The sequence below is a fragment of the Scophthalmus maximus genome, chromosome 12, assembly GCF_022379125.1.
Source record: "Scophthalmus maximus strain ysfricsl-2021 chromosome 12, ASM2237912v1, whole genome shotgun sequence".
NCBI lineage: Eukaryota > Metazoa > Chordata > Actinopteri > Pleuronectiformes > Scophthalmidae > Scophthalmus > Scophthalmus maximus.
This window is the reverse complement of record NC_061526.1, coordinates 8,997,501-9,017,500: the sequence shown is the minus strand read 5'-3', so window position 1 is coordinate 9,017,500 and position 20,000 is coordinate 8,997,501. Positions and strand designations below refer to the sequence as shown.

The following is a 20,000-nucleotide window of genomic DNA, read 5'->3' as shown; positions in this document are numbered from 1 at the left end:
TCTCTTTCTCTCTTTCTCTTTCTCTCCCTCTTTCTTTCTCTCCCTCTCTCTCTCTCTCTTTCTCCCCCCCTCTCTCTCTCTTTCTCTTTCTCTCCCTCTCTCTTTCTCTCTTTCTCTCTCTCTCTCTTTCTCTTTCTCTCTCTCTCTCTTTCTCTCCCCCCCCTCTCTTTCTCTTTCTCTCCCTCTCTCTTTCTCTTTCTCTCTTTCTCTCTCTCTCTCTTTCTCTCTCTCTCTCTTTCTCCCCCCCCTCTCTCTCTTTCTCTTTCTCTCCCTCTCTCTCTCTCTCTTTCTCCCCCCCTCTCTCTCTCTTTCTCTTTCTCTCTATCTCTCTCTCTCTCTTTCTCCCTCTCTCTCTTTCTCTTTCTCTCTCTCTCTCTTTCTCCCCCCCTCTCTCTCTCTTTCTCTTTCTCTCCCTCTCTCTTTCTCTCTTTCTCTCTCTCTCTCTTTCTCTTTCTCTCTCTCTCTCTTTCTCTCCCCCCCCCCCCTCTTTCTCTTTCTCTCCCTCTCTCTTTCTCTCCACCCCTCTCTCTCTCAGCAGCAGATCAGGATGGACGTGGCCTCTCTCTGTCTTTTCCTCTGTAAGTATAAAACAAACTTCCTCTCACATCGAGTCTTGTCGAATCCGTCCGGTCAGAAGTTTGTGGACGTCCTCACTTATTGTCGGAGTGTGTTTTATTCGTCATAACCAGCTCAGACAATATTGTTCTCTCAGTTTGCGTGAAGACATTTCCTGTTTCAACACGATCAGACAAACTCTTCAGAGCTTTTCTACCATTCAGACTATTTAATTCATATATTAAGGCACTATAATATTCATCAGGAATTTTAATATATTTTATATTTTAAAAAGCAATTACACATTTAGCTCAGCACAGCTGTGTTATCGTGTTGTTGTTGTCAGTGTGTGTGTGTGTGTTTGTGTGCGTGTGTGTTAATCCGCCTGTTATAATTAGTCTGTCGTCTCCTGCATTAATAAAAATAATGAAGAAGTGAAAACATTGTATTTAATCTGACAAATCCAAAATGGGTCTGAACAAACTAAACAAACAAATACAGATACAATAGAACTAGTATTTATTTATTTGCTGACTTTCTTTGTTTGTTTCATTTCCTTCAACAGATTTGCTGATTAATTCTTTCGATTCTGTTCAAGCACGAGGTAAAACATTAAGTCAGCACATTGAGAGAAACAGAAATGCTAATGTTTATGAGTATGTTAAAGCCACAGTGTGTAACTTTCCAGCGGCATCTGATGGTAAAGTTGCAAACAGCAACAGGGGACACTTTATGGCGGCGCACCGCCGATTCCATGTCCGGTTTCCGTCAGCGTCTGAAAATTCAACGTGAACGTGACGTATTCTGGAGCGTCTAGTTCAACAAGCGTATTCAACACGACGTAGAAACATGGAGACTCACACGGAGGTCGGTCCACCTCATGGAACTATATTTAAAGCTACATTGTGTTATAATGGGAAGAACTTATTCGCAGAAAAATGTAATATATTGTCCATAACTATGTGTTCATATATGTAAAATCATCAACTCTGAATAAGTTAAAGTTAAAGTTACATGAGGAGGACCCGACCTCCGTGTGAGTCTCCATGTTTCTATGTCGTGTTGATTCCGGAAATGGAGTCAGCGGTGCGCCTCCATAAAGTGTCCCCTGTCGGTTGCTCAGTTGGTTGCGGTTTGCAACTTTACCACCAGATGCCGCCAGAAAATTTGAAAAATGACACACTGGGGCTTTAAGTGATGAAGTTATTGTTTTACATGTGGCTCGATCTCTCTTCCTCCCGTCTCCTCCCCCAGCCTCTCTGACCGTCTCCCCTAATAAGTCGCAGTTCTTCAAATATGACAGTTTCCGTGTGAGCTGCAGTGAAGACGAGTGGAGGGTGATGAGGAGGGCGGAGGACGGAGAGGTTTGTCTGGAGCACAATTCTCCCACACATGCTGCAAAAAAACCCAGAAGTCTGCTACATTTTCGATCGTAACATCAGTCATGATTGGATTGTACCATCTGCGGTTCCTCCGGTTGTGCACTGTCCCGCAGGTGCACGCGTGTCTGTCCTCCTGCCCCGTCGACGTGGCCTTCCCTGACACGGACAGCGGCGTGTACTGGTGCCAGGGTGAACTGGGAGCGACCAGCAACCACGTCAACATCACCGTCACTGGTAGGAAGTTGGCTGTCGCCATGGGGACGTCGTCCATCTTCATTCACAGTAGTTGACATCAGCTCATCGTCTTGTGTCCCCTTCAGGTGGTCTCTTGATCCTGGAGAGTCCGGCGCTTCCTGTGACGGAGGGGGGCGACGTGACGCTGTACTGCAGGTCCAAATTCAGTAGAAACAAAGCTGATGTCCACAAAGATGGCGTCCACTTCGCCTTGACGAGCTTCCACGGCAACCTGACCATCCGCAACGTGTCCAAGTCGGACGAGGGACGCTACACGTGCAGCGACCCTGAGTTGGGACAGTCGCCAGAGAGCTGGCTGACCGTCGCAGGTCAGGAGGCGTCGGCGGTTTCAGCGCGATACCGTTGGAAAGTTAAACAGTTCAGTGTTTCAGATCTAGAGTCTCTTCTGTGGATCCGTCGACTGCATATAAAGTGAATCTGAAGGCTGTGTTCACTGTACTGACCAGCAGGGGGCGACTCTATGAGAATATTACTACTTCTCACTTGATTTATAACGTTCATGGTTCAGGTCTTCTTCGATTAATTTTCTACAGTCAAACAGATAATGCAGCGTGATTGACAGCCAGTACTGTCCAATGGGTGCAGGTCGCAGGTGCAGTGTCGTTGAGCTGTCACTAAGACCCGCCCTCCCCTCTCCTCCAAATATGGTCATGTCTGTTTTTAGTTTGTTTAAAAAAAAAACAAGATGGCGCTGGTCAAAATACCAAACTGGATGCTTCAAAATGGCAGCTCATGAACCAATGGGGAGGATATCATGGTGCGTTGATGAACGGAGCTTTTAAAAATGAATTTGGAACAATGTGCCCCTGCCCATTAATAATTAATATTAAGGTGTAAAATTGTACCCGTCCAGAATTCAAGAGCGGAACCAGCCTGCTCCAGTGTCTCTACAGATTTGTCTTCTCAGTCATCTCGTCCATCTCGTTCGTTTGTTTGTATGTTTGTTGTCATTGTTGTTGATGTAACTTGATCAGCTGTTCACTACTGACGCGTCTGTGCGCTCCACAGCGCCACCTGCAGGTCCGGTTGATCCAGCCCCACTGTCGGCCTCCTTCCTCCTGCGTCACGTCATCGTGGGAACTCCTTATCTGCTGACTACTGTCTTACTGGGACTCGTATACAGGGACAGGAGGAGAGGTGTGGTACATTTATACGAGCATAGGCTGTGTATAAAGAGGATCAGTGACTGTATATGAAGACGATCACTGACTGTATATAAAGATGATCACTGACTGTATATAAAGACGATCACTGACTGTATATAAAGACGATCACTGACTGTATATAAAGACGATCTGTGACTGTATATAAAGACGATCACTGACTGTATATAAAGACGATCACTGACTGTATATAAAGACGATCACTGACTGTATATAAAGACGATCTGTGACTGTATATAAAGACGATCACTGACTGTATATAAAGATGATCACTGACTGTATATAAAGACGATCACTGACTGTATATAAAGATGATCACTGACTGTATATAAAGACGATCACTGACTGTATATAAAGACGATCACTGACTGTATATGAAGACGATCATTGACTGTATATAAAGACGATCACTGACTGTATATAAAGACCATCACTGACTGTATATAAAGACGATCACTGACTGTATATAAAGACGATCACTGACTGTATATAAAGACGATCACTGACTGTATATAAAGACGATCACTGACTGTATATAAAGACGATCACTGACTGTATATAAAGACGATCTGTGACTATATAAAGATCAGTCAAAAGTTATAAAAACATCTTTTTCATGTTTTGTTCTTCTCGCCCTCGTCCAGCGCTGCGAGCTCACAAGGCAAGACAACCATCTGATGATGTCATCATGGAAATAGCCATATGACAACCTGTGACATCACACGTCAACGTGGACATCAGATTATTCCCCTTTAAAAAAAATATGTTGTTTCCCTTATTTTTACTCAAAGTTCTAAATTTGTCAAACTTTGGATTATAATTATTATTATATTATAATTATTGTTATTATTATTATGAGGGTGTTGCAGCAACATTGTAATTTCAGCATATAAGTTAAATTTTGCTGACATGGAAAATAAAGATCTGATCTTCAGAAGATGAACCATTGACTGTTGTTTCAGTTATTAACCATTAACATCATATTATCAAATCATATTAAACCATATTTAGTTTTTTCCTGTTGTTTTACTTTTGCTAAAGACAACCATCATAATTTAAGATAAATTCAAAATAAAATAAAATAATAAAGGATAATAACTAAATATGACCTAATAAACCTTGTATTTAAATGTGTCCCTGGGGCACCACCAACTAGTTTCACCGACACATCGTGTTAACCGCAGCGTCCACCTCTGCAGTGCAACTCGATAAGAAGTGACACAATATTCCATATGTTCCATTATGACACAATATGAAAGTCAATTTAGAAAGAAAAAAACTGCCTCGGTTTTTCTGTATTCATAAATATCCAAAGCTTCTCTCCGCATAACTGAATTACACCTTTTTTTTTGTTGTTCTCACTTTGTTCTAGTAAATGTTGAAGTTGATTATGGAATATCATAATCAGTATACATGTATATGAACAGGGCAGGCGGCAGCAAAGCGACACCTCCAGCACCGTTTCCTCTCGTTGAGGTTGAAGTTTCACTGCTGTGACTTTCCGTTTGACAGGAAACTTCATGTTTCAGCGTTACATAAACCTTATCATAGTTTTAGTTTCAACTTGTTTCAGTAGTATAATACTTTTTTTGTAATATTCTTTTGAGTAATATTTCTTACAGAATTTTTAAAGTAGTAACAGTAGAAGTACTAACAATAAGCCAGACTACAATAATATAATTTTACTTTTTAAAATTAAAAGATGGCCTGTACATATGCATATACATTAGTTAAATATAAGTTTAAATCAAGTTCAACAGGTGAATACACGTAGGGAATTATAATCTGATATTCTGCAGTATTTATATGTTTAAAAAAAAGTAATACATCAAAATATGATGAAGTATGTCCTTTATATTGCACATTTTCATTTTCTTTTGGACTATTTAAAATGTATTTATTGGACATATTACTTATCTATCTTTATCTGTTCTGAGATATGTGCCAGACATATCTGGCACATATCTCAGAATCGATAATAAAGGTTCAGTGTTTGAATGGTACAGTGTGGATTAATCAATTAAGTGTGTATGTAAATATGTTTTCACAAAGGATGTTTTTTCAGGTAGATTCTGAAACGAGCTGTCTGCTGCCCCCACGTGGCCAGAGGAGTGAAGTGACGCAGCTCTCAGTGAAACCGATGAAGTTATGAGTCTCGTAGCGCCCTCTACCGGCGTTAATGTTCAACTGCACCACATTGGATATGTGATACGTGTCTTTTTTTTAAAGTGGAATTTAATTTATAATCTACAACTGACATTTACACATCATGAATTTTAAAGGTATTTAATCAAAAAAAATATAAAATATAATATATAATTATATGAAGTTTTTTATTTTTTCAGTTTAACAATTACCAAGTTTGTAAAGTGAAAGATTTGATAATTCTTTATCAGTCTCACGACGCAGAAATTATCCAAGTTTACAACCGGCCAAAAAATAATGAAGTAATAAATATGTAAAACAAATATGAAGCAATAAATAGATTTATTTATGTACAGAATAATATGAACAGGTTCGTATTTGTAAAATAGAAATTATTTAACTATGAACTATGTTTCCGAGTGACGTAGTCTTTAGAAAAATACCGAATGAAATCAAAATAGTTTAGAATTTGATTCTGTTGTAATTTTTTTTTATTGGAGAATCTGTGCGCTTGTTCTGAAACCCAGCACAGTCCGTTTGGTCGGGGTCTCATCCGCGCTCAGGAGGCGGTGACTAACCTCGGAACGTCACCGCCCCCCGCCGGTGAGCACTGTGTCGAAAATCGAACATCCTCGAGAAAAAAACCCCTCTAGAAAACACTTCCGGGTGTTTGAGTCTTCTTCTCTTTTCTGTTTCAGCTTCACAACTTTATTATTCTCCAGTTCGTTCATATTTTGAAAAATGAGGCGTTGACGCGGCAGAGGAAGAGGAAGAAAGAGGAAGAGGAAGAAAGAGGAAGAGGAAGTTCGTTTTACAAACCGTGAAGGTAAAAAAGCAACAACAGTTAGAACCTTCGTGAGTCGGTTTCATCTCGTTAAAGTCAAAAACCGTTGATTGTGATTGAATATGAGTCTTTGATATGAAACACGTCTGACTCGTTTGTATGGAGGCTGAAGTTTCCACCTGGATCATCAGGACACAAGAGTTTCAGTGAGTTTCAGAGAGTTTCACAAAGTTTACCTGATAAAAAAACTTTTTTAAAAATCAGTTTGTCAGATTCAAAGTGAGGCTGAAGTGTGACGTGTGTTGTTGTTGTTGTGTTGATCCACTCAGGTGTTCCTATTATTCTGTCCAGCCTCGGTGAAAGAAACAATAAAACCTTCACTAAAGTATTTCTGACATTTTGTGTCTAATTAGTTGAACGTCTGTTGTAAAAGGAAATTAAAACTATATTATTTTCGGAAGCTAAAGTGTGATGAGTTCATAGATATTGATTATCCTGCATTCCCACCATGGGGATCAATACATAAATGATATTATCAAAAAAGGATTATCTTTATAGTCTGATCGATATCGCTTTATTACAACCGATGCCAATGCCGATATTGGGGAGTTAAATATCTACTATTAAAAATATTTATATAGATATATATATATATATACATATATAGTAGATATTCTTGACTATATTATTATTATTATGGCAAAGACATGTAATTTCTAAAGCAGGTTCAGGTAAAAACAAAACCAAACCCTGATTCAGGTGATGTAGATGAATATAGTTTATTTTATTTCGTGGTTGATTATTGATCATATGTGGTTCAGTTTGGACAAAACAGCCGAGACACGGTTTGTTGTCATGTTTGTGTGCATCTGCTTTTTCACCACTAGGTGTCGCCGTTTACCCACATCGACTCTGCCGGTCGACAGACACTGAGCTCTGTACTTCAGCTGTGCACATGAAAACATATATATATATATATACTTATTGCAAATGTTCACATATTTCTAAGTATTTTCTGAAAGAAATGATCAAGAAAATATTTTGTTGCCACAGTATTTAGATGAGTTAAAATGGAAAGAAAATTGTAAAAAATGTTACTCCATTTTTTTTAATGAATAAGCAAAAATCTATATTTTTAATTAAAGAAATTAACTACTTAATACAGTACAGCAATGTCCCATAGATTTACTAAAAAAAACATATGAAGGAACATTTTCATTAATTACATAATAAAATAATAATAATATTTAATAATATATTCTTTTTAAAATCAGTGAATTGAAAGATGTTTTTTGTTTCATCTGTCAGGGAAGAAGAAGAAGAAGAAGAAGATGGAGGTGGCGGAGCAGAGACGAGGCGTCAACCTGGCGTGTGACACCACAGAGGAAGAAACTCCTCCCTGGGTGAGACGCCATGGAAACCACTGTTACTGTACATCTCTGTCAATCACACCAAACAACTCCAGCTGCTACTTTATCAAACTGTTTTACTGTTGTTTGACTGTAAACCCGGGTTTTTGTTCATATACATTGATTCATACTTGTGGTTGTTTTGTTCATCTGCAAAATGCAGGAAAGATGTTTTTTTATATGGTCTAAATATTGTTTTTATGCACCAGGTTGCTCCACACAGCTGTGGACCGTCGGTGGGCGTGAGATCAGGAATAAAACAGGACATGCAGTTGATTCATTTGTTTCCTTGCAGTTGTTAAGTACGAGGAACAAGGCGCAGCCACAATGTTATCAGGGGTTGTCATGGCGACAAAACCCCAGCGCCGTGATAAACGGTGAAAGTGAGCGGATGGACAGGTGACAGGTGACTCACCTGTGTGCAGAGCAGCAATGAGAACCAACAGCAGCTGATGGGAAATACTTTATAATCCGAGAGGCTTCGTCCACACGAAGCTTCAAAGCCCCAGTGTGTCATCTTTGTAATTTTCTGGCGGCATCTGGTGGTAAAGTTGCAAAACGCAACAAAGTGCGCGACCGACAGGGGACACTTTATGGTGGCGCACCGCCGATTCCATTTCCGGTTTCTGGCAGCGTGATGCGACGTAATTCAACGTGAAATCAGTCTCCTATGTTGGCCTCTGAAGGAGGCGGAGCCTCAGTTTCACCTGATGGACACAAACACGACTCCAGATCATGTTGATCTGAAAGTAGTGGATGTGTGAATCTGTATATCGTTTGCCAAGATGCTCAACCAGGATTAATCCAGGATTGAAATGGCGAGAAACGGCATTAGCCTTTGGGGAGTGGGGTTCACAGAAGAAAACCTCGGCACCGGTGACCTTTGGAAAGAGCATCGCTGGATGAAGGGCAGTGGACATTTTGTCCCGTCCTCACTTTGCCACAAATATTCAAAAGGTCCGAGTGAGTTTGAGGAGTTCAGGTTCAGTTTGACGTCAAGGTCCTGAGAACGAGGGTCCTCACAAAGACACCAGGACAAACGCGTGTGTCATTACCGCTCATCCGCGTCAGGTGAGCTCCGCTGACCTCTGACCTCTCCACCTGCCACCGATCCCAACGGGGGAGCCGTCATCTCCGCGGCAACCACACAACCTTTTGATCTGGTTTCTGATTGGCTGCCGTTGGCTGCTCCTGTTCCCACGGCGACCCCCCCACCGTGGCTTTGACTCTTCACCTTTTGACCTTTTCACTGTTGATTACTGGTGATGCTCCTCATGCAGGAAGTGAGGCTCGCGCTGCATTCGAGGGCTGTCGGACATTTGAGCTCCAGCTGGGGAAAAGTGCAGCAATCAATAAATCACATGACGACGTCATGATGGAATGACAATATTACGATATGAAAAAAAGTAACTTCAGTCTCGTGTGAATGACGAAAGAGAGTTATTGATTTGAAAGGATTCAGGTTTGATTTTCTTTTTCTTTTCTTTTCTATAGGAATCAAATGGTATCTGTAACCACGGCAATGGCGGCATCGCCTCCTGTCCGGCTGACGCCACGGCCGAGGTCCCCATGGAAACGGGGCAGAGCGAAGGTAAAATAGCGATGGGGAAAGATTTTAATAGAATTTTAATAAGATGTGATGTGGATGGTTGACAATTCGGCAACTCAACGGATCAAGTTTTTTTTCAAATTTCAAATTTTATGACCCCCCCCCCCCAGACCTCCCTGTGACATCACAGACTCCAGGAAGTGGACCCGTGGTCGTTCAAGGCAGGAACCCGGCCAGCGAGAAGCTGCAGCAAGTCCGCAAGTGGAGCATCACCACCTATAAGGTGAGAGGACTCGAACCGATCAGATACAATCAATAACTATAATCAATAACAATGATCAGCTCTAACTGCCTCCCTCCCTCTCTCTCTGTGCAGTGTACCAGACAGGCGCTGTCGGAGAAGCTCGGCCGCGGCTCGCGCACGGTGGACCTGGACCTGGAGCCGCGGCTCGAGCTGCTCAAAGACGACCGGCGGCGCTTCGACCAGGCGACCAAGCTCGCGCAGACGCTGGCCGACCAGGTCGCCCAGCTGGCGGCGACGCAGAAGACGCTGGGCGACGCCTTCGCCGAGCTCGGCCTCAAGACGCCCGCGCTGCACGTGAGTCACAGAGAAAATACCGTTAGATGACGAAGACGATAGATTACAGATGGATATTACATAGAGAACGAACCCTAACCTCAGCGTCTTGATACGTGGCATCAGGTGGAGTTCGGCATGAACGCGGAGGCTCAGAAGTTCCTGTGCAAGAGCGGCGAGACCCTGACGGCCGCCATCAACTCCTTCACCGCCGACATGAACACGCTGGTCAACAGGACCATGGAGGACACCATGGTCAGCGTCCGGCAGTACGAGGCCGCCAGGTGGGTGGAAACGCACCAATCCAACGTCAGGGGTTGTGGGGAAAAAGGGAAGAGTGTTGCCCGTTAACTGTTGCCGTTACCGTCCGTTCTTTCAGGATCGAGTACGACGCGTACCGGGTCGACCTGGAGGAGCTGAACCTGGGGCCGCGAGACGCCGTCACCCTGCCCAAACTGGAGCAGGCGCAGAAGGACTTCCAGAGCCAGAGGGAGCGGTACCAGAGGGTCCGAGAGGACCTGTCCGTCAAAGTCAAGCTGCTACAGGAGAACAAGGTGAGAGCGTTTGTAGTTTCACACGACGCTGTACGGTTAGAGCCCGAACGATTCATCAGTTGGTCAAGAAAAATCAGTTGATTGAAACAAATTGTACCAGTGTTTGTTTGCTTTGTGTGTAAAATGTTTTTACTCCCTAATGTCTGTATCCTCATGACCCCCCCCAAAAAATCTGTATCTGTCTCTTGATGATCTACCAACTTTACAGATCACGCGTAAGTGTAAGGCCAAAAAATACCCACTTTTGAGATATATAAACATTTCTTGATGTCATTTATGAAATATTAAATGTTGTCTTAAGATCAGCAGCTCTACAGGATAGATTTTGATAATCATTCTATAAAACCCATAAAGTGGCTAGTATTAAAATATAGAATCAAAGTCTGTCACCTCTCCTAAATAACGCTATTTACAAATGAGGTATTTTGTATAAATAAATAAATAACTATCTTTGGAAAATATTTAAATTTGGTGTGTGGCCTGTGTGAAATTTTAAGAATCCAAAAATAATCCACAAAGGTTCATAAAAAATAAATAAGTTATGGACTTGACGATGTTCTCTCTTTCTCTCTCTCTCTCTCTCTCTCTCTCTCTCTCTCTCGGTTGTGAAGGTCAAAGTCCTGCACAACCAGCTGTGGCTGCTTCACGGCGCCATGGCGACCAACAGTTCATCGTGTCACCGCTTCCTCCAGCAGAACATCCGGCAGGCGGGCGAGCGGCTCAGCAGCCCCGACGTGGGCGTGGGCGCCCCCTCCTGGCTGGAGGAGAGTTAACCAATCCAAAGACAACGCAACTATTCGCCAGGTGGACGGACTTAGATGTTTTTGGGGGATTCTTGGACACTATTTTGGGAGATGCTTGATTCGGGATAATGTCTTTGTCATTGTAGGATTGCTAGTAGGGTGAAAAAGGTCATTTATGCCAGAGGGGTATTTGATTTTGTATCTCTGGAAACATGTCGTTAGAGACTTTAGAGGGAAAGCAAGAAGCTGAGCGTGTTTTTTTCTGGGTGCTGGGTTGTTCAGATGTACACTACTTGTGACCTCTGACCTGTTTAACAAGCACATGTGTTATGATGAACCCCTCCCCAGGTTTTTTTTTTCTTGCCTCTCTCTCAGTGTGTTGGGGAGTAAATCCATCTAATCCTCTGTGAGGCACTAAGCCTCTTTTTGAACTTTTAAGAAAATCCTCCGCCACTGCAGTTAGAAACTGAGTGGGTCAACACTTCACTGCCTGGAAAACAGCCTCGATTGTTCACAAGGACTGGTTTGTTCCTCACCTCTACGTCGAGGTTTGGCTCCTTCAGTCGGTTCCACTAAGCGCCGAGCTGTTCAGATCTCTCCTTGAATTGTCTGTCTTTCCCCTTTTCATTGTTTAAGAAAACATTCAGGCTGCAGTTTTATAGAGTTTTTAACGTTACTAACGTAAACTTTACTAAATACTAAACGAGACCAAAGTTGATTTCAGCGGTTGCCCCAAACCAAAAATGTTGCTGTACGCTGACGATGTTGTGTGGTTTGTCCGTGAGGAAAGGTTGGTTGTAGCCAACATTTCATTGGTAGCAAATGTCTAATGAAACGCGACATCATCATCTGCGTATCAGCTTTTTTGTTCTTCGGTTTGCTACATAGATACAACTGTAGCATTAAACTTTAAAAAACAATACATTTCTTATGAACACTATGGAATGGAGGGGTTGAAAAAGCTTTTTGAATCATGTTGAAATACTGTGTCGGTAAAGACTGAGGGAAAATTTATTCCGTTTAGCAGAAAATGATAATATGCGCTGATATTTTTTTGTGTTATGACTCTGGCAACAGCCACGGCGTTATGTTTCCCGGTGGTCCGCCCGCCGTCCGTCCGGTCGTCCGGTCGTCCCACACTCGTGAACGTGAGACACATTGTTTGGCCAAAAAATCTCAAACATGTACACGTGTATAACCACAAAGTACAAAAGCCTTTTATTAAAATTCCCTCTACGTCTTCATTACATATATTATGAAACATATCCCGATTGCATGTAAACTGGAACTCTAAAAGGATAAAGTATATCTGCCTCAGATATTTCTCACGGTTCTGTATGACGACATGTTCGGTGAATGTTTGGTTGACTTGTGTGAATGTGTGTTTTGTTTGCATCACTTTACCTCAGGCCTGACAAAAACAACAACAACAACAACAACAATTATGCAAGGAGTGTTGATGCTTTTGTGCAATAATGTCCAATAATCTTCTTGCCTGAAAAGGGACATTTACTCTGTCTGTTACTTTTCTTGACTTTCTTGTGAAACTCTGTGAAACTGAATTTTGCCTTGAAAGGCAACTCCTCTCAATTAAGAAATGTAAAACAGCTGTTTTAAATGAATTTAAACCTTGTTGTAATGTATTCTACTATGCCAAAGAAAGAAAAAAACGTACAAAAGATTTTTTTTTCTGTTTGTTGTATTTTTCCACTGTAAAAAAAAAAAAGCAAAAGTAGGTACTTTATTATTCTGTACGACTGTTGCCAACTGTTGAGGAAAGATTTGGGACTTTCAGCGGGGGGAATAAATGTTTTGGGGACTTTCCTGGTGCAGGTGCATCGTTGTGGTGCCCTGGATTTTCCCCGAGAACAGATTGATCTCAAACTTGGTTTGTGAAGATCCTCTCAGAAGTGGACTGCTGACCCCAGACCAGTCGCATGCTTGTTTATAGTACGACCAAAAATAAAGAGCTATTTCCTTTGGGTCGTAATTCCCAAACAAGGACCAAAATGTCCACACATACCTATTGTTTTTTATCTTTTTGAAAATGTGTGTGTGATAAAACTGACAAATAAATATTTTCTGTGCAAAAAAATATGATGCAACAATAATGGTGTTACTGTACAGTAGGGAAGCACTTAGTCCACTGTTTGTTTTTTTAACTTTCAGTTCAACTCTGGTTTCACTCTTACACATTCTGAAATATTTCTTCGCCTGTTATCTTTAAATGTTAAAGATCTACTTTAATATGAAGGTGAAAGGTCAATAATTTTTTCCCCACTATCATTACCTTGGAAGATTGCTGACGATTACTATGCAATTTTGCTCCAATTTTTTTATTTACATTTTACATAAAGGCAAAGTTCTATTCGCAGCTATCGTTGTTATGAAGACATGGGACACGATGCATAACGCGTACTTTTACTTTTAGTACTTGTATTTTTACAGTGAGTATTTCTACACTGTGGTATTACTACTTTTATAACTGCAAAATGTATTAATTTTATTTAATTCCAAAGAGTATTTCTTTCACCACTGGACAAAAGATAAAAACAAAAAACTTGGACGCAGTGTAATACTTTTTGCTGATTCACAACGAATATGCGATTAGTATGCAGTGTATGTGTGATCGTAGAATAAAAAAAACTGGTGGTGTGTTTGTGTATCGTTGCTCCCATCACTTTGAAGACAGACAATTGTTCACATGGCAACGCCGACGCACAAACCTGATTCTTCCAGGCTCATTTTCCCCAAACACTTCAAGTCTTTCACAATCAGAAACATCAACTATGAGACACACAGAGAGCCACGAAATCTGGGCCAGATATTCATGGTCCCCAGATGAGGACTCTGATAACAAACTTTGTCTTATATTTTTGTTTGTATGACCGAAAAAACTGCAAAAAATATTCCCATCAGCCTCGGCTGCACAAAACTAAGATGGCGAACGTGGCCCGCTAAAACATTAGCATGTTAGCAATTGTTATTGTGTGCTTGTTAGCACAGCGGTGTTAGCGTGTAGCCCAAAGCATCGCTGCGCTTAGCCTCAACGAGCTGCTAGCATATAGCTAATAGATTCGGTTAAACGCACTCGTGTGTGTGAGTGTGTGTGGAGGGAATCCTGACTGTTTTTTTGCAAAGGGTGGGGCTCGTAGAACTTATCTGGGCCACACACACACAGACACACATACTCACACACACACTCACACACACTAGGAAGTACTAACTAACTGCAAAAACCTCGAACCAACTCTTCACCTTAAAATCAATTATCTACTTTATGGGGACATCACTTCCTGTGTGTGTGTGAGTGTGTGTGCGTGTGTGAGTGTGTTTGGGTGAGTGTGTGTGAGTGTGTGTGTGAGTGTGTGTGTGAGTGTGTGTGTGTGAGTGTGTTTGGGTGAGTGTGTGTGTGAGTGTGTTTGTGAGTGTGTGTGTGTGTGTGTGCCAGCAGGTGGGCGTGTCCGGCAGAAAGCACTTTCCCTTCCACCTGAGTGATCACGCATGCGCAGGCTGACAGGTCCCCACCTCCCTCCCTCCCTCTCTCTCTCTCTCTCTCTCCCTCTCTCTCTCTCACGCACGCGCACACAGCCGGTTACGGCGGGTCGGTCGGTCTCACCGCGCGCGCTGCTCGTGGATGTGAACCGGAGACGAACGGGGTCGGTGGATTGTTGTTTTCCTGTAAATTTGCCCCTTTTTAACAGGAGTTCTTCGCCGGAGCGTCGGCGCCGCGGGAACCGGTGAGTTTACATGGAAACACAAACACACATTAACGCACAAAGTCGCTTTTCTTTCTTTCTTTTTTCCGAATATTAATTCGGCAACAGCCGGTTCACGAGCATCGACTCTGGAGGCGAACAACCTGTTAAACACGGCGGCTCCTCGCCACCGACCAGACCTCGTGCACATTGCTACAGTTTCCTGGAATAAATGCACAATCAACCCCCATAATAATCCTGTGATATTCCCATTGTGATTCGTCCAGTGGAGTTCAGCCCCTCAGACACTTCGGCGGTGTTTGTGAGACACTCGTGTCTAATTTGAATGTGATAAATATCCTCTGAAGTTTTTAAATTCTGCTCCCTGGATGTTGCCTGATGTCTTATTTATGGTTTCATGTTTGTGCGTCATTGTATCAATCTCTTGGTGGTCATGTCAATATTTCTAGAATATATCATATATCATATATGTTTTGCAGCCACAGGTGACTTTATCCATTTGTGTTGTCGTCATGACTTTTCTAATAATAATGATGATAATAATAATAATAATAATAATAATGATGATGGATAAACAAATATTTGCTCATCTGTACAGATGTGTATATGACGTCATGTGGTGTATATGACGTCATGTCAAAGTATTTTCTGCCCTTTTGATATTTTTATGCACCATGATTATCTTTTATATTTCTAAGTGATTTTGAGGTATGGTTTATGACGTTAACTCTCAATAATAATAATTACAAAACAATGATTGATTAGTATTTGATACGTTACTGTTATCTTAAAAAAATTCTTTTTAGGCCTGATGATGATATTTTCATCATCAATTAATATGCCAATGATTTTCTCTGTCTTGTTTTGCACGTCGACAGTCCATGAGCTAAAGATATGGAATCAACCGTCCAAAGCAGAATTTAAACCATCAAATTTTCTGAATTTTTGCAAAAAATCTATTAACAAAAAAGCAGCTATAACTGATGAATCAATTCTCAAACTATTTGGATATTGATGACCGGACCATTGCAGGGACATAAATTGGTTATTCAGAGTGTTTGTGATGACTGTTGTGTCTTTACACATTAAGTAGCTTCTCTTCTCTTCTGTCTCACACCTTGTCCGTAAGGGCACCTGATCAGACAGTTGTATTATTGATCGTCCAATTAAATCAACATAAAACAGAATAAAATAATCTGAAATTTAAGATAAGATAAGATAATAATAATAATGATCAACCTTTATTCGTCCCACAATTGGGAAATTTGGACATTACAGCAGCAAAGTGGACAGAATTATATAGAAAGAAATTTAAAAAAGCAATGGGTATGAACAAAATATAACATAAAATAAAAAAAGATATATAAATATTATATACAGAGCATTAGCAATAGTAACACATGAAGAATACACAGTTTGTTACTGCACTTTAGTTGAAATCAAATAATTTGACATCAATCCATCAGGTTGATGAAATTCTACAAACACAAGAAACTCACGTAAAAACAGGACACGAGCCTGAATCCAGTTTTATTCGTAACTTGACATTTGTTTCAATCCCATTAAATTGAAGTGAGCACATGTGAAACCCGACGCTCCTCATGGGCGTGTGCTGCTCGAGGGCACTTCAGAAAGAGCAGATTTGCCGCACGAGGACTGGACTTTCAACTTTTAGTTTGCACAGCAGCTCCTCCAACTACAATCAGCTTGCTCTCTTTCTTTCACACCAGACTCCATTCAGAAAGCTATTAATTTTAATCCCGTGGCGCTCGGATGCATTCATTCGCAGGCCTGGTTGTGCAACACGATCTTTCACTCCTCCAACGTAGACTTCAGAAAAACTGAAAATCCACCAAGCTGCTTGGAGAAAAAATAAATATATATCCGCTTTATTCGACAGAAATACTTCTGTGCTTTTGTGTCACATGTGGAAAGAGCATTAACGCTATATTTGATGTGGCCTTCAAGTGCAGAAGATTAAGATGATTATCAAATGTACGCCTGGGGGATAATCCACGAACACAAGCGTCTTTGTGTAACCGTGAACCTGTATATGTACATTTTTGGGGGCGATCATTTCAACAGAACTGCTCTCCTAAGATAAATTAAGCTCCAATCCAATGTGCAATGAATCATTTGACGTCTCGCTCTCAGGTGCAGTCGGAGGAGACCAGAGCGGACACTTGTCATCTGTACCTTTAATTAAAGTGCATGACTAATCAACCATATTCGGAAATAACAGTTTGTGGGATTCCCCGTGTTCAGGTACAACGTGACGTCGTTACACAACAGAGTTTGAGCTTCACACGGCGCGTGGCGACGGAGGAAAATGGCCGCCGTGTGAAGCTCAAACTCTGTTGTGTAACGACGTCACGTTGTACCTGAACACGGGGAATCCCACAAACTGTTATTTCCGCTGCTTCCCGATCGATGAGCAACGGAAGATAGAATCCGGAGAGAGAAACAGCAAACCATGTGTCAATATGAAACAACGTCAGCTGCCCTTCGAAAAACCGCCAACCTTAGCATTTAGCCACTTCCTAGCTAACGTTACTGGAGACGACGGGCGTTTTTAATTCAGACCATGTTTCAAGCTAAAACAACATCTTTGTTAGCTCATTAGCTACGATTAAATCAAAAACGCTAAATGTTAGCATTTAGCCACTTCCTCCTTACTTCCTGCCTGGAAGTAAAATGCATCGTAATCAAGCTAGCAGGCGTAACGTTAGCTGTCGTGGCGTCTTTCTCCCGACATTAGAAATGTTCTGGTGGAGTCGGTAACGTTATGTGACATTATGCTAATGTTCAACAGTTACAACAGTTTACATCCGACACAACCTTTTGTTCCAAGGCACTTTAGCATCGGATGTAGCATTTAGATTTCAAGCTTGATTCCAGTGCATTTTCACCTCCAAGGCTTAAACAAATGAGTTCAAGATGTGCATCGATATTTCAGGATTAAACAAATTTCCCCTTTGTGTCAAGTAACAGTATCAAACAATAAATGTTAGCCGGGAAGTGGTTGAACGCTAACGTTAGCTGTTGTCTAATCGTAGCTAATGAGCTATGTTGTCTCATCATGAAATGAAACATTGTCCTTCCAGATTCTAGTTGCCGACCAACCAGGAAGCAGTGAAATCACACATTTGACAGATTGAATCTGTTCATAGGACTTGTAGCCTGGATGAGAGCAGGACGAGGTCATTCTGAACTTCCCACCCAGAGCGCGACGTCAGAGGAAAATGGCCGCCGGTCAATTAATTCTTTATTAGTTTTTCCTAGAAGGACAGTGTGACCCCTGACCTGCCTGGATGTCCAACTGAAGACACTGCAGAATGACATCTTAGATACAAGGACGGTGTTTGGGACCATCCGTCTTGTCTTTCACTCTCTTTATCTCCATGGCAACCCACAGCGATGCTCGCCCAGCCGTTTGCTCTGCTTGACGCCTCCCCGACTGTAAAAACCACAGCAGTAAACTTTCTAATCTCCTCCTCTGCTAAAGACGAGAAATGATCGGTAACTCAGCGGAGATTTTTAAAGCAGATTTTCTTCTATTCTTTTACAACTTTTTTGGCACAATAGAGCCAGAACAGATGTGTTTTTTTCATGCTAATGTTGGTCAGAAAGCCACATCAATGTGGGGGGTCCTCGCTCAAACCCCCATACCCCAACACCTCCACCACCCCCCTCAACCCCCACACACACTGTGTTTACTGCTGTTTGTCTGGTATATAAGACAGAGGCTTTCTCCTCCACAGGGAGTTTTACAGTGGTTTCCAGGGCGACAGAGAGAGTGTGTTGTTGGCTGTGTCCAACACCTGTGGCTCTGAATAGACCCCGGACACAGTTTCTACATAGTTTCATAGGCAGTTATTGATTCTTTGCTGGTTTCTCTCACATTAAGTAGTGTTTTGTTCATTTTTGAGTATGTATTGGTAGTTTCTTGGATGTTCTTGGGATGTTGACATCTTGGAAGACTCTTGGATATTTATTGGAGTCTTATGGGAAGATTCTTGGCAATTTATTGGTGGTTTATTGGCAGTTTCTTGAATGTTCTTAGGATATTGATATCTTGGAAGATTCTTGGAAATTTATTGGTGAATTATTGGGAGTTTCTCGGATGTTCTTGGGACATCTGAGAGGATTCTTGCATATTGATGATTTATTGGATGATTCTTGGATATTTATTGGTGTGTTACGGGATGTTTCTTGGATATTTATTGGTGGTTTGAGGGGAAGTTGATTGGATGTTCTTGGGATATTTGGAAAGACTCTTGGATATGTATTGGTGGGTATGTTAGTAATTTAATAAGTAAGCCATAATTAGTTTTAGGTTCATTTCATTGTGTCTGTAGGTGGATCTAGATGATTCTTAACCTGAGCATGAAAGTTATGATTGACCTTGGAAATAGTCGTTTTTACGATATCGAATCCAGTTCGACTTCCTATAGCTTCCTCTGCCTCGGGAGATGGTTCTGGATCATTTTGTATATCGTCTCTGAGACACTTCAGCAGACTTTCTGGACCTGTGTCGTTTCCAGTCAGCCTCTGGATCGCTGTACATCCCCTTCCTCCAGTGCGAGGACGACCCGCCGCTGTAATCCTGTCACTGCTGGAGAACGTGTGGAAGCTAATCTGTCAGACTGCTGAGCAACAGCCCGGCAGCCTGTAAACCTCAAGAAAATCCCAGCAAAGAGAAGAGAAAATAAAGAATTTAAATCCTGCTGTGACTCATGTGTTGCTGTCTGGAGCAGTTTCCTCTCGCTCCGTCCAATCTACTCATCGGAGCTCCGGCAGCAGCTTCATGGCGCGACGCTGTCATCGGTGTTAATCAGTCTGACGAGGTGTGAGTGGTGCTATCGCAATAATTGGTCTCGGTTTATTCTGAACGTGTTTCTTTTCTCTCTGAATTTTTCCTTTCAGCCTTTGAGCTGCTGCACAGGAGGGAAAATATACAGTTAAAACCTGGAAACATTTTTGAAATTAATAATATTGAGAACCAACATTTAAAGCCCTACAACTTCTTTATGGTCTTTTCTTTTGCTCAGCACATTAATATATCACAATTTGTCATAAATAACACATTAAAACCATGGATTATTTTTACAACTGATTACCTATGATCTCTAAGAATATGCATATTTGGAATGAAGAACATGCAG

The 20,000-nt window shown here is 41.6% G+C and overlaps 3 protein-coding genes across 6 annotated transcripts in view; all 3 read left to right on the top strand.

Moving 5' to 3' along the window:
• Nucleotides 1–4,298, top strand: part of LOC118285207 (low affinity immunoglobulin gamma Fc region receptor II-a-like) — a 5,783-nt gene extending 1,485 nt beyond the window's left edge. The window contains exons 2-8 of one of the 3 annotated variants that reach the window (XR_004785056.2): nt 536–578; nt 1,121–1,159; nt 1,810–1,919; nt 2,051–2,171; nt 2,258–2,549; nt 3,201–3,329; nt 4,000–4,298. Coding sequence is in view for 2 of the 3 variants with exons in the window: in XM_035608705.2 (XP_035464598.1) it covers nt 548–578; nt 1,121–1,159; nt 1,810–1,919; nt 2,051–2,171; nt 2,258–2,500; nt 3,201–3,329; nt 4,000–4,061 (735 nt within the window). In the remaining variant the exon portion in view is untranslated. The remainder of the gene's footprint in view (nt 1–535; nt 579–1,120; nt 1,160–1,809; nt 1,920–2,050; nt 2,172–2,257; nt 2,550–3,200; nt 3,330–3,999) is intronic. The other 2 variants (XM_035608705.2, XM_035608696.2) reach the window with 2 other exon arrangements.
• A 1,860-nt stretch (nt 4,299–6,158) lies between these two features.
• LOC118284805 (arfaptin-1) lies at nt 6,159–12,797 on the top strand. Of its 2 annotated transcripts, none has more exons than XM_035607862.2 (8): nt 6,159–6,490; nt 7,593–7,687; nt 9,188–9,284; nt 9,413–9,525; nt 9,619–9,840; nt 9,946–10,103; nt 10,199–10,373; nt 10,985–12,797. In XM_035607862.2, the coding sequence occupies exons 2-8, from the start codon at nt 7,616–7,618 to the stop codon at nt 11,144–11,146; spliced, it is 999 nt and encodes a 332-aa protein (XP_035463755.2). In that variant the 5' UTR covers nt 6,159–6,490; nt 7,593–7,615; the 3' UTR covers nt 11,147–12,797. The 2 variants fall into 2 exon arrangements, with proteins under 2 accessions (XP_035463755.2, XP_035463763.2); XM_035607870.2 differs by having other exon boundaries at nt 6,160–6,326.
• Nucleotides 12,798–14,667: 1,870 nt separating this feature from the next.
• LOC118283442 (FH2 domain-containing protein 1-like) overlaps nt 14,668–20,000 on the top strand; it is a 19,066-nt gene continuing 13,733 nt past the window's right edge. Inside the window, exon 1 of the mRNA XM_035605404.2 lies at nt 14,668–14,856. The gene's annotated coding sequence lies outside the window, so the exon portion shown is untranslated. The remainder of the gene's footprint in view (nt 14,857–20,000) is intronic.